Source organism: Chrysochloris asiatica, unplaced genomic scaffold, assembly GCF_000296735.1.
Source record: "Chrysochloris asiatica unplaced genomic scaffold, ChrAsi1.0 scaffold00100, whole genome shotgun sequence".
NCBI lineage: Eukaryota > Metazoa > Chordata > Mammalia > Afrosoricida > Chrysochloridae > Chrysochloris > Chrysochloris asiatica.
This window is the reverse complement of record NW_006408618.1, coordinates 1,443,849-1,456,784: the sequence shown is the minus strand read 5'-3', so window position 1 is coordinate 1,456,784 and position 12,936 is coordinate 1,443,849. Positions and strand designations below refer to the sequence as shown.

The 12,936-nt window shown below is 36.4% G+C and overlaps 1 protein-coding gene across 3 annotated transcripts in view; it reads right to left on the bottom strand.

Moving 5' to 3' along the window:
- Window positions 1-12,936, bottom strand: part of SUCO (SUN domain containing ossification factor) — a 142,753-nt gene that overhangs the window by 88,445 nt on the left and 41,372 nt on the right. For all 3 annotated transcript variants that reach the window (XM_006867051.1, XM_006867050.1, XM_006867049.1), the window contains exon 2: window positions 723-837. In XM_006867051.1, the coding sequence (XP_006867113.1) occupies window positions 723-837 (115 nt within the window). The remainder of the gene's footprint in view (window positions 1-722; window positions 838-12,936) is intronic.

The following is a 12,936-nucleotide window of genomic DNA, read 5'->3' as shown; positions in this document are numbered from 1 at the left end:
GGCACTTAACAACAACAACAATGATATATAAAGATATAGCTATAGCCAGAGAAAATGACCTGGCCATTTCTACAACAAATATTAAACTGGCTCCTTGAGGGGGGGATGGGATAAGAACATGAACATTTTATAGTCAGTATAAATTATTCTGAAATTTAAAATAAAAGTATTGAATCTAAGAAGGGAAAGCCAATTTTAATCCCCTTTTATTCATTTAAAATGATAAAATATTTAGAAAGCAGTTATTTTTATACTATGTCTATTTACCCATCTCATTATATAAAATAAACCACACAGTTATTGATTTCAGACTCTCACGGTAATCCCAATTTCAACCATTTTTAATTTATATGATTGATATTTCGACAGTAGCCCTTTAACTATTTAAAGCATAAAAATGAGAGCCACTAGCTTTCAGGACTCTGAACAGGCACTATTTTCCTCCCTTCTGTAGTATTCAGGAAGTTAACAACATTCCAAGCATGAGCAATAATAATAAACGAAAAACATTTCCATGAATTTTTTTAAACACCTTCATATATCACCATCTCAGATTTAATTAACAAATTATCTGAGTGACTCCTCAGATTAGACCAAGGAAATATACAAATCGCCCCCCAAAAAACTATGACATGATATAGTCGAAATTATTTTTATTCAGAATGTTTTGAGAGTGTTTGAAAACGGATATGCAAATTGCTGTCAACCTTTATTTACACTACCTTTTTCTGGAATTGTACGTCTTCATTTTCTAGTGCACAATTGTTGTCTTGAGCTTGAGTGTAATAAGAAGAAGCAGAAGAACTCTCTTTACAACATACACGCCAGCTGGGAAGCCTGTAAAACACCAACACAACCAAAAACAATTTTTTTTAAATCTATATATTTCATCATGTTGTTGTTACTGTTAAGTGTCACTGAGTCAATTTGACTCACAGCGACCCTGTAGAAGAGGTTTACAAATGAGCAGCTGATAGGTTTGAACGGCCGACATGTGGTTAGCAGTCAAGTGCTTATCCTTCAACATCATCCAGGACTTGTATGAGCTAGAATTTATGGCAATAAACAGTACAAGATGGTTCGTATCCTTAAGCCCTTAAGAATTTAACAATTTAATGTATAAAACACAAGAGTGTTTGTTTATGTTCACGATCACTAGCCATTGGTGGCTATGTTCTGTGGAGTTGGTTCTGACTCATAGCGACCCCGTGTAGGAGTTTCCGAGGCTGTAAATCTTTACGGGAACAGAAAGCCTCACCGTTCTCCCATGGAACAGCTGATAGTTTCAAACTGATGATCTTGTGGTTCACAGCCCAATTTGTAACCACTACACTACCAAATCAAAACAACAATGAGATATCATCTCACACCAGCAATAACAGCAAAGATCAAGAAAGTAGAGGGCAATAAATGCTGGCGAGGATGTGGAGAGACTGGGACATTCCTGCATTACTTTTGGGATTGCAAAATGGTCCAGCCTCTCTGGAAAGCAATATGGCGCTTCCTCAGAAGGTTAGAAATAGAAATACATTATGATCCAGCAACTCCTCTACTTGGTATTTACCCAAAAAACACAAGCCATAACAAAAGTAGATATACACATACCAATGTTCATAGCAGAACTGTTTACAATAGCAAAAAGATGCAGACAGCTTAAGAGCCCATCAACTGAAGAATGGATAAACAAACTTTGGTATATACACACGATGGAATATTATGCTCCCTTGAAGAATAACAAGGAAGCTGTAAGCCACTGCATAACATGGATGAACGTGGAGGGCATTATGTTGAGTGAAATTAGTCAATCACAAAAGGAGAAATACCACATAGGACCATTTTTGTAAAAGGCTATAAGAAAAAGAACCATACTAAAGGGGGAATAAAAAACCTCTTTGCTGGTTACTGGGATGTGAGAGGTGGTGAGAGGGGAGGGAGGGGAAGGTGGAGTACAAGGTAGAGAATAAACACAGGATAGTTTGGATACTGGGGAGGAGGGCCATACACAAGAATAGGGAAGGTAATGGAAGAACAAGGAGGATGGGAGAATGATTAGGCAGGTTTGCATGGGCTAAGTGGGTCAGAGATAAATAATGATGTATGCACAATCTTGGAACTACAGGGCTCTGGGATACAGGGATACAGGCATAGTTGGAATGGGGAAAATGGGGGAAATCAATGTTAAGATGCTTGGCTGTATTTTGAATCTTGGTTTCCCTTGTATACCATTATAAAATAGACACTTGAGGAGGAAAGAAAGGAATAGCCAGAAATATCACCATAGAAAGCTTGTAAGTCCATCTGCTGCCTATAACGGATTGGAATACCTAAACTGGGGCTACAATAGATCAAAGTGCGGGACCCTACCCAGAGAAGCAGTGAAACCAGAGATGGAGGTAGAGACAATGGCGAGGAGAGATGGAATGGCTGGGGATTCTAGACGCAGAGAGGGAGAGGGGCTGTGTGCTGACGGCCAGGGGACAGGCTTGTAGTGTATACCCTTTGGTTGGTTAATGACGCATGTTGGGAATTGTAACCATGGCAGTGAAATGATATATGATAGGATGAATGTAAAGCTAATGTTCTCCCATGTAAACTATCACATAATTCACAATAAAACATTTTTTTAAAAAAAGTGTTTATTTAATACCCTAAGAAAAACATAAGCATCTCAGGTAAGTTATATGAATTTCATAAATGTTCAACAAAAAAGATGTAACAGAAAAATCAGATAATTATCATGGAAAGAATACAGAAAGTTGCCAAATATCTTATTCTATACATCAAAAAGCATCACGCAGCAATGATATACTAAATTTTCAAGTAATTAAGAATAATTCTAAAGCTACCTGAGCAGTTTCAAAATATAAAAATAAATTATTTTTGAAATAAATTTTTGAAAATTATTTTTATATTAGGAATATAAGTGATATCAAAAACTAACAAACAGCACAGACATAAATGAAAACTTATTAGTAATATGGAATCTGATACAAAAGTACTAAAGAAAACAATAAAAAGACTCTAGGAACATAACAGGTTGTTGTTATTGTTAAGTGTCATGGGGTTGGGTCTAACTCATAGTAATCCTATATTATAACCAAGTGAAGTTTAGTTTTGACATTCAAAAGTGGCTCAATATATCTTATTTAGTTTATCATGTACAAGTATCAAGAAAAAGCATCCATGATTATCTTCACAGTCATAAACATACACATTCATCAAAAGGTTTAATTCACAAAACAAATAAGAATTTAACACAATGTAATACTTAGAGAAGAAATATATAAGAATCCTGAAATAAACAAGAATTATTATTATCACTGGAGAATAAAACAGCACAAAAATATCATTAGTTGCAGATAATGAGCTTTTATGTGTAGAAAATTAAAAATAATGACTTTTTAAGTTTCTACGTCGCTGGGTAGACTATTAAGCAACAAAAACCAATATACTTTCCACACTGAAGCCATCACCACCATCAGTTAGTGCTTAGACAAGAAAAGTCCTCGGTTAAGATAGAAACAATAAAAAGGCATACATTTAGCAAGAAATTTCCTATTAAGTACAACTATTTGAGATTGCCAATATTTGTTGTACTTTTACATTAAAAATATCAACTTCATACAATTCAAATGAATATGAAAGGGAGATCCAAAAACCACATACTGAGGAGATAAAAATTGACTTTTTTGTTGCTGTTGTTGTTGTTTTATTTTTTAATAAAATGGGGTGGCTCTAAAGCTTACATTTAAAAAAAAAAAAGCCAAAATAGTCAAGAAGATTCTGAAAGGAGGGAACAAGGCCTACAGGAAGTCCCTTTAATTATCAGTATATGATACTGCAATGAGAAAGGCAAAGCAATCCTCCAGGAACAAGAAAGAAAAATCTTACAGTAACATGCATGCACAGGAACAAAGGGCAACCCATCTAGATTGGTGGTAAGCAGAAATTCAAGAAGAAACATTTTCAGGAGGATGAAATTTATAGAGTACCTTATTAGTCTTTGAAACTCTTCAGAAGAGATTTAAAACACTAACAACAACTTTGTAATTAAATAGAAAAATAAGGAAATTTAACAAAACAAATATTAATTATAAAACAATAAAATGTAACAAAGAAAAGGGAAAAATAATATTTTACTACATGTGAATATAGCATTTATATAGTCATATTAATATAAATATTGGAGTACTGGTATGGCAATGTAGGATAAGCACTCGACTGCAAGGTTGGTTTTGAACAGAAATGTCGGTGGTTCAAACTCACCAGCCACTCTCAGAAGCCATATACAGAGTCACTATGAGTCAGAACTGACTTGACAGCACTTAACAATAACAATATAAATATTAAGTGATGAGTCCACAACAAATTATGACAGAACTGTATTATAAGCAACATACAGTTATAAGAATTGATCATCTCTAGCAGGTCAAAAGTTATATTAAATATCCAAAATTGATATTAAAGCAACAATTTTAGAGATAAAAGATTAATAAAATAAGTGTTAAACTGGTTTCCCTGAAAATGGAAAGTAGGGAAATGGGAAGTAGGAAATGGTTTCTTTGCAAAACAAATCTATGGGCAGATGATCTTCAACACAGGGATGAAGTCCATTCAATGGGGGAAAAAACAATCTCTTTAATATAAGGTGCTGGAAAAACTGGATATGCAGATGCAGAAAAATGAAATAGGATTCATACTTCACATCATACACAAAAACTAATTCAAAATGGATCTAAAACTATAAAGTTCCTGGAAGACTGCATAGGAGACAATGCTAGAGGACTTAATTTTCATCATAAGTAGTCAATCAAATACAACTAAAAATGTTTGACGAGGAGAAGATATATCAGATCACTAGGATCTCATAAAAAGTATATATATGTATGTGTATATGTATAGATAGATAGATAGATAGATAGATAGATAGATAGATAGATATAGATATGTTGTTGTTGTTAAGTGCCTTCGAGTCGGTTCCGACCCATAGCGACCCTGTACAGGGTTTCCGAGGGTGTAAATCTTTACGGGAGTAGAAAGCCTCATCTTTCTCCCGCGGAGCGGCTGGTAGTTTCGAACCACTGACCTTAAGGTTCGCAGCCCGATTCGTAACCACTACGCTACCAGAGCTCCTTAGATATAGATATAGATAGATACAAAAGACATGTGTTCATCAATAGACCTTACCAAAAGAGAGCAAAAGAACCTCCAAACCAGGGAAAGCATGTTTGTCAAAGATACATCCAGCACAGTTGTATTCTCTAAAGTATTTAGAAAACTTCAACTATTCAATAACAAAAAGACAATCCCACTGAAAAATGAACTAAGGACAGGAACAGTCACTTCATGAAAGGACATTTCGGGATGGAAACAAACAAATGAAAAGATCATTAGCCATTTCCACTGTCACTGAATCGGTTCAGGACCTTAGGGTTTCTGAGATTGTGTATTTTTATATAAGATATACAATCTCAGAAAAATGAGATGATAGCCTCATTTTTCTTCCATGGTACAGCTGTTAGGTTTGAACCACTGGTAAGAATGGCAACAGAAGTGTATTTTGGTACTTCAGCTATACACTTTTCTTTGTTTCTTCCTATACTTTCTGAATTTCTACCATGAACATGTATGTCTTACAAAGAAGAAACAGATTCGGTGTATAAATACTGATAACCATGAGAGTGTGAAAAGATAAAACAACTAAACCTTTTAAGCCTGTGTTACTGTCATCCAACCAAATTCTATAACCCTAATTTCTGAGTTTTAAAAATTTAACATTTAAGATTACTCACTGCCATTACCCCAGATATTCAAAGTTTTCTCTACCTAAAAGAGACACTGAAATCATTTTTCACAGGGAGGGAAAAAGATAATGTATACAAAGTGATCTGCCCTGGAATTAATATACAATACTTTAACCTATCTACTCTGTTTCTCTTCTTAATTACAGATTTATTTATCAACAGTATCATTTAAAACATCTCGAAGTTACCAGTTCCCCTTTAAGAACAGATGCTAATTAAAGTAGGTATTCCTATGAGCTGTTTAGTGGACAGAAAAATACATCCTCCACTGGAGATTCAAAACTATAGACTCTGATGTCCTCAAAGAACTTAATGTGAGTAACAGAAAACATGTACACCCAGGGGGTTTCAAAAAGTTCACAGAAAAATCTTGTATCTTTTCATTTCATTCTTCCATGAACCTTTCCAGCTTTCCTTATCCACTGTCCAACTTCCATATGCATATGAAGCTACTGAAAATACCCTGGCTTGGTGAGGCTCACCTTAGTGCTCAAATTGACATCTTTGCTTTTTAACACTTTTGAGCGGTATTTTGTAGAAGATTTGCCTAATGTAGTACATTTTTTCGATTTCTTACCAGCTGCTTCCATGAATGTCTCCTTGCTGTTCCTAGTTAATTAACAGTTAAATTTTGTTCTAGCTAAGACTTTTTCTTATGTAGAATGTTAAGGTCATGCATTTGGAGTCCTAGTGTGGCAGTGTAGGATAAGCACTGGACCACAAAGTCGGCAGTTCAACCACACCAGCTACTCCTGAGAAACCCTATACTCAGTCACTCACTGAGTAAGAAGTGACTCAAAGGCATTTAACAACAAAAAACATGCATTTGGAGTCCTGGTGTGGCATTGTAGGATAAGCACTGAACCTCAAGGTTGGTATGAAACAAAAGGTCAGCTGTTCAAACTCACCAGCCACTTCTTGGAAACCCAATACAAGACTTAACAACAAAAACAGAAACATCTGAATTACGGTTTAGGCAAAGAATACTGAAAGCACCATGGACTGCCAGAAGAGCAAATAAATCTGTCCTGGAAAATTACACACCTGGCAGCCTAGTGGTTATGAATCAGGCTGCAAACTGCAAGGTCAGCAGTTCAAAACTACCAGCTGTTCCGTGGAAGATGAGGCTTTCTGCTCCTGTAGAATTTACAGCCTCAGAAACCCTGTACAGGGTCACTATGAGTCGGAACCAACTCCACGGCACAGAACCACCACCATAAGATATAAAGTTCTGGTGTGGCACTGTAGGATCAGCACTAGATTGCTAACCACAAATTTAGTGAGATCAAACCCATCAACCGCTCCTTGGAAACCCTATACAAGGCTGTTATGAGTTAAAATTGACTCAATAACACTTAAAATAATACTAACCATATGACACAGGCATCCCACTCAAACAGATTAATGTTTAATACGTAAATTAATCAAGTCTAATGTGGAGAGGAGAGTCCTAATGTGGTACTGAAGGATAAGCATTGCACTGCTACCCACAAGGCTGGGGGTTCAAATCTACCATCCATTCCTTGAAAACCCTAAGCAGGGTCGCTATGAGTCAGAACTGTCTCAATAGCCCTTAATATAATGTGGGAGGAGGGAGAGCAAAACTAAAGTGGGCTCTGTCAAACTTTCAATGAGTTAATACTGTTTTCCTCTGTGATATATTACAAACCAAACCCACATTGCTTTCAAGCCAATTCCTACTCGCGGTGACGTAATAGTTCAAAGTAGAACTGCCCCATAAGCTTTCTAAAGCTGTAAATCAGGGCTTGTTAAATGCCACTAACTCAGCTGTAACTCATAGGGGCCCTGTATAGGGTTTCCGAGAAACAATTGATAAGGAGCTTGAACCACCAACCCTGCTGTTCAAACCAACTTTGCAGTCTAGCGCATTAACCCCCAGAGCACCAGATACTGGGTGGGTAATCATGGTGGACACGTTTCAATAAAGATTCCTTACTGAGACTAGGAAGGAAGGCCTAGCAATCTACTTCCAAAAATTAACCGATAAAAACCTTATGGGTAATAAAGAACACTGCCCAACTCACTTGTTTAGACACATTAGCAGTAGAGATCAATCACTGGATGGAGCCATCACATTTAGTGAAACAACACCAAGGTAGGGAACCTTTTTTCTGCCAGGGGTCATCTGAATATTTATAACATCATTTAATATAAATTTATGTTGCTATGAAAAATGCTCCCAGATTTATTAAATTTCGAGTCTCATCTGCGGTTGCCTTGGCAGGGCCAGACCAAACGATACCGCGGGCTTGTATTAAGCCAGATGCACCCGCCTCTGCTATAAATCTTCATTGAAGCAGACTACTACATCTTTCTCCAGAAGAAAGGCTGGTGGATGGCACAACAGTTAAGCACAGGCACTCAGCTGCTAACCATAAGCTTGATCATCTGAACCCACCCTGTTGCTCCATGGGAGAAAGACCTGGCAATCTGCTCCCATAAATATTATAGCCTAGAAAACGCTATAGTGCAGTGCTACTACAATTTGAAATAAACTCAATGGCACTTAGCAACAATAAGAGTACAACTACATAGAGAACATGTGAAAAAAATAAAAGTTTTTTTTTAATTAAAAAGAATCAAATTTAAGATGATAAACAAGTAACAGACAATAAAACTAAGATCTATTATTTATTGGTGAAAAAAATATAATAATTATGAATATATACACACCTAACAACATCACTTTGAAATAAGTTAAACAACCACTGGCAAAACTACAGGTAGAAAAGTTAATTGTTAATAATCATAATGAGTCAGAAGCGACTCGACGGCGCAACAACATGTATTTTAAATTGATGTTGCTTCCTACTAGAGTCAGTACCCACTCATGGAGCTCTCGTGCACAGCAGAACTACCTGCGTTACCTCTCACAAAATAATACAGTAGACATGAAGTGCACAAAACCTAAGGAGACATGAGATTTATAGTATATATAAGAAGCCTAATTAAATATACAGAACTGTACGACTTCAATGAAAATTACAGACTCTTTTCAAGCACACAAGAATACATTAGAAAAATGGACCATGTACTAAAGCCTCAAAAGCTGCCTCAGACTTAAAATATGACAGATTATCCCCTCCAAATATATTGCAACAAAATTTGAAAATAACAAAAAGATAGCTAAAAACACCTCAAGTCAAGAAACAAAAAAATATTTTTAAAACCCGCCAGTTAAAAAGGCAATGATAAGGAACATTATTATGAGATATTTAGAGCTGATGTTATTATGAGATATTTAGAGCTGATGACTATAAATCAAAATTGGTAGGACGTGATAAGACAACAGTAAGAAAAAGATGCTTCTGAATACATGAGGAAACAAAAACCAAAAACAAAAGCGTCAATCTTTCAACTCAAAAAGATCAATGATAGTATAATTCCAAAGAAAAAACGAAGGTGTTAAGGACAGAAGGAGCGCCGGTGTGATGCTATAGGATAAGCAATGGACTGCAAGGTTGGTTTCAACTGTAAGATTGATCTATAAGACTGATGGTTCAAACTCACCAGTCACTTCTCAGAAACCCTGCACAGGGTCATTATTAGTTGGAACCAACTGGAGGGCACTTAGCAACATACAGACAGAAATCTCTGAAACAGACTAGGGGAAGTGGAGAACTCATGAAAATTGAGTAAATCAAAAGTTGGTTCATTGAAAAAACAGAGAGACCTATCTTTAGCAAAACTGATCAAGGGAAAAAGGGAAGATGTTAATGCAAATTAACAAATTACAAACTAAAAAGATAAAACTATAAAAATAACAAAAATATTATAAAATATTAATGATGTATGCAGATATATTTGAAAACTTGTTGTTTTTAGGTGCCATCGAGTCGGTACTGACTCATAGTGACCTTATGCATAGCAGAATGAAACACTGAAAACTTAGAGCCAGATATTTTTTTGAAAAAAATAAAACTGAAGGTAAAGAAAAACTGTAATACACTAATGACAATTAATCTGAATGTATTAATCAACCTCTCACATGAGAGATATCCCAGATCAGACAATAATTATTTCTAGTTTTTATTTAAGAATCATTTCAAGCATTTGGCAGATTTACAAGAATGGTACAAAGAATGCACACAAACCCTTTACCCATATCAGCCTCATCTCAACATTTTGCCCCATTTGCTATTTGCCTTCCTCCCCCTCTTAACGTCTCTTCTCTTTTCATAATTGACTTCTAAATGCTTTAGTACATATTTTTCAGTATCTCCTCCATAACCACTGTACAGTTATCAACTTCAGTAAATGTTATACTGACACAATAATTTAATCTATCATCCATATTTTAATTTTGTCAACTGGCCCAATAATTGACCCTTAATTAGAGCATTGAGTTTAGGATCATGTCTGCATCTGTCATGTCTCTTTTAGCCTACTTTAATCTGGAAAATGGATCCCTGCTGTGGCACTGTAGGATCAGTACTGGACTGCCAACAAGTTTGGCAGTTCAAACCTACCAGTCGCTCCTTGGAAACAACATACAGGATTGCTATGAGTCAGAAATGACACCACAGCACTTAACAGCAACAACAATCTGGAAATTTCTTGCATTTTCCTTACCTTATAAGGCACTGACATATTTTAAATATATTGTCAACAACTGTATTCTGACTCATAGCAACCCTATATAGAGTTTTAGGTTGTAAACCTTTGTTAGGTGTCATTGAGTTGGTAGCGACCGTATGCACAGCAGAATGAGATACTGCCTGGTCTTGCACCATTCTCATAACTACATTTGAGCCCATCACTGCTGCCGATGTGCCAATCCATCTTATTGGGGGTCTTCCTCTTTTTCTCTGACCCTCCATTTTACCAAACATGATATATTGCTCCAGGGACTGGTTTATCCTGACAATATGTCCAAAGTATGAGAGATGAAGTCTGGCCATCCTGGCTTCGAGGGAACATCCTGTCTACACTTTGGTTGACTCTTTTGGCAGTCTATGGTACTTTTAATATTCTACCTCCAATACCATAACTCACATACATCAATTATTCTATGGTCTTCCTTATTCACTGTCCAACTTTCACATGCATATGGGGTTATTGAAAATTCCATGGCTTGGATCAGGTGCACCTTAGGACTCAACTGACATATTTGTTCAACACTTTACAGAGGTCTTGCACAGGAGATTTGACTAATGGAATACGTTGTTTAATTTCTTGACTGCTGCTTCCACGAGTGTTGAAAACTAATCTGAGCAAAATGAACTCTTTGGCAACTTCAATCTTTTCTCCTTTTATATGGATATTTATTTGTCCATTGTTGAGGATTTTTGTTTTCTATACATTGAGATGCAACCTATACCAAAGGCTGTGATCTAAGATCTTCATTGATAAGTATTTTAAATTCTCTTTGCTTTTATCAAGCAAGGTTGCATCATCTGAATATCTCAGGTTGTTAATGCATTTACCTCAAATTCTGATGCCACATTTTTCTTCATATAATCCAGCTTCTTGGAGTATTTGCTCAGCATACAGACTAAGTATGGTGAAAGAATACAACCATGGTACACACGTTTCCTATTTTCAAACAATCTGGTATTCCCTTGATCTGTTTGAACAATTGTTTACAGGCTCCTCATGAGCACAATTAAGTGTTCAGGAATACTCATACTTCACAGTGTTGGCCAGAGCTTGTCATGATCCACACAATCGAAAGCCTTTGTGTAGTCGACAAAGCAAAGGTAAACATCTTTCTGGTATGCTCTGCTTTCAGTCAAGATCCATGTGACCTCAGCAATGATATCCCTCGTTCCATGACCTCTCCTGAATCTGGCGTGAACTTTGGAAGTTCTCTGTTAATGTATGGTTGCAGTTTTTTAAAAATTATCTTTAGTAAAGCTGTGCTTGCATAAGATATTAATGATATTGTCATATGAGTTCTGCATTCTGTTGAATCATCTATGTTTGGAATGGGCACTAATATGGATCTCTTCTAGTCAGCTGGCCAGATAGTTGTCTTCCAAGTTTCTTGGCATAGATGGAAGAGTGCTTCCAGTGCTGCATCACTTTGTTGAAAGATTTCAATTTGTATTCCATCAATTCCTGGTGCCTTTTTCTTTGCCAATGCCTTCAATGTACCTTGGACTTCTTCCTTCAGTACCATTGGCTCTTGATCATATGCTACCTCTTGAAATGGTTAAGCACTGACATTTCTTTTTGGTACAGTGACTTTGTGTATTCCATCTTCTTTTGATGTTTTCTGCATCATTCAATATTTTACCCTCAGAATCCTTCAATATTGAAAATTGAGACTTGAATTATTTTTTCTTCTGTTTCCTCAGCTTGAGGAATACTAAGTGTGCTCTTCCCTTTTGGTTTTCTAACACCAGGTCTTTCCACATTTCATTAAAATATTTGACTTTGTCTTCTCACAAGCTGCTCTTTGAAATTTTCTATATTCAGCTCTTTTATCCCCTCATTTCTTCCATTTGCTTTAGCAATTTTACACTAGAGAGCAAATTTCAGAGTCTTTTCTGACGTCCATTTTGGTCTTTTCCTTCTTTCTTGTCTTCTTAATGACCTTTTGCTTTCTTCCTATATGATGTTCCTGATGTCATCCCACAACTCCTCTGGTCTTTCGTGTCTAATGCTTCAAATCTGTTCTTCAGATGATCCCTAAATTCAGGTGTGATATGTTCAAGGTTATATTTTGGCTCTCTTGGACTTGTTTTAATTTTCTTCAGCTTCAGCCTGAACTTGCATATGAGTAATTGATGATCTGTTCAACAGTATGCCCATGGTCTTGTTTTGACTGACAACATGGAGCTTTTCCACCATCTTTTTCCATAGGTTTAGTCAATGTGATCTAAGTGTATTTCATCTGGTGAGGTTCATGTGTATAGTCATCTTTTATACTGTTTAAAAAAGGTATTTGCAAAACAAACAAGATGGCGGATCGGGTGGATGTATAGCAGAGAGCACCACCAACAGCAACACCACAGAATACCCGACCAAGCAGGCTCAGGGGATGGTCCCAGAACTCTGAACCACATATAAAGGAATACTTAGAAGGTTGGAAGGCTCACAGCTGGGGGAATTTGTGGCAGAAGCAAGAAATCTATTGCTTTCTAGTCCGGGATGCTTGGATGCTCCA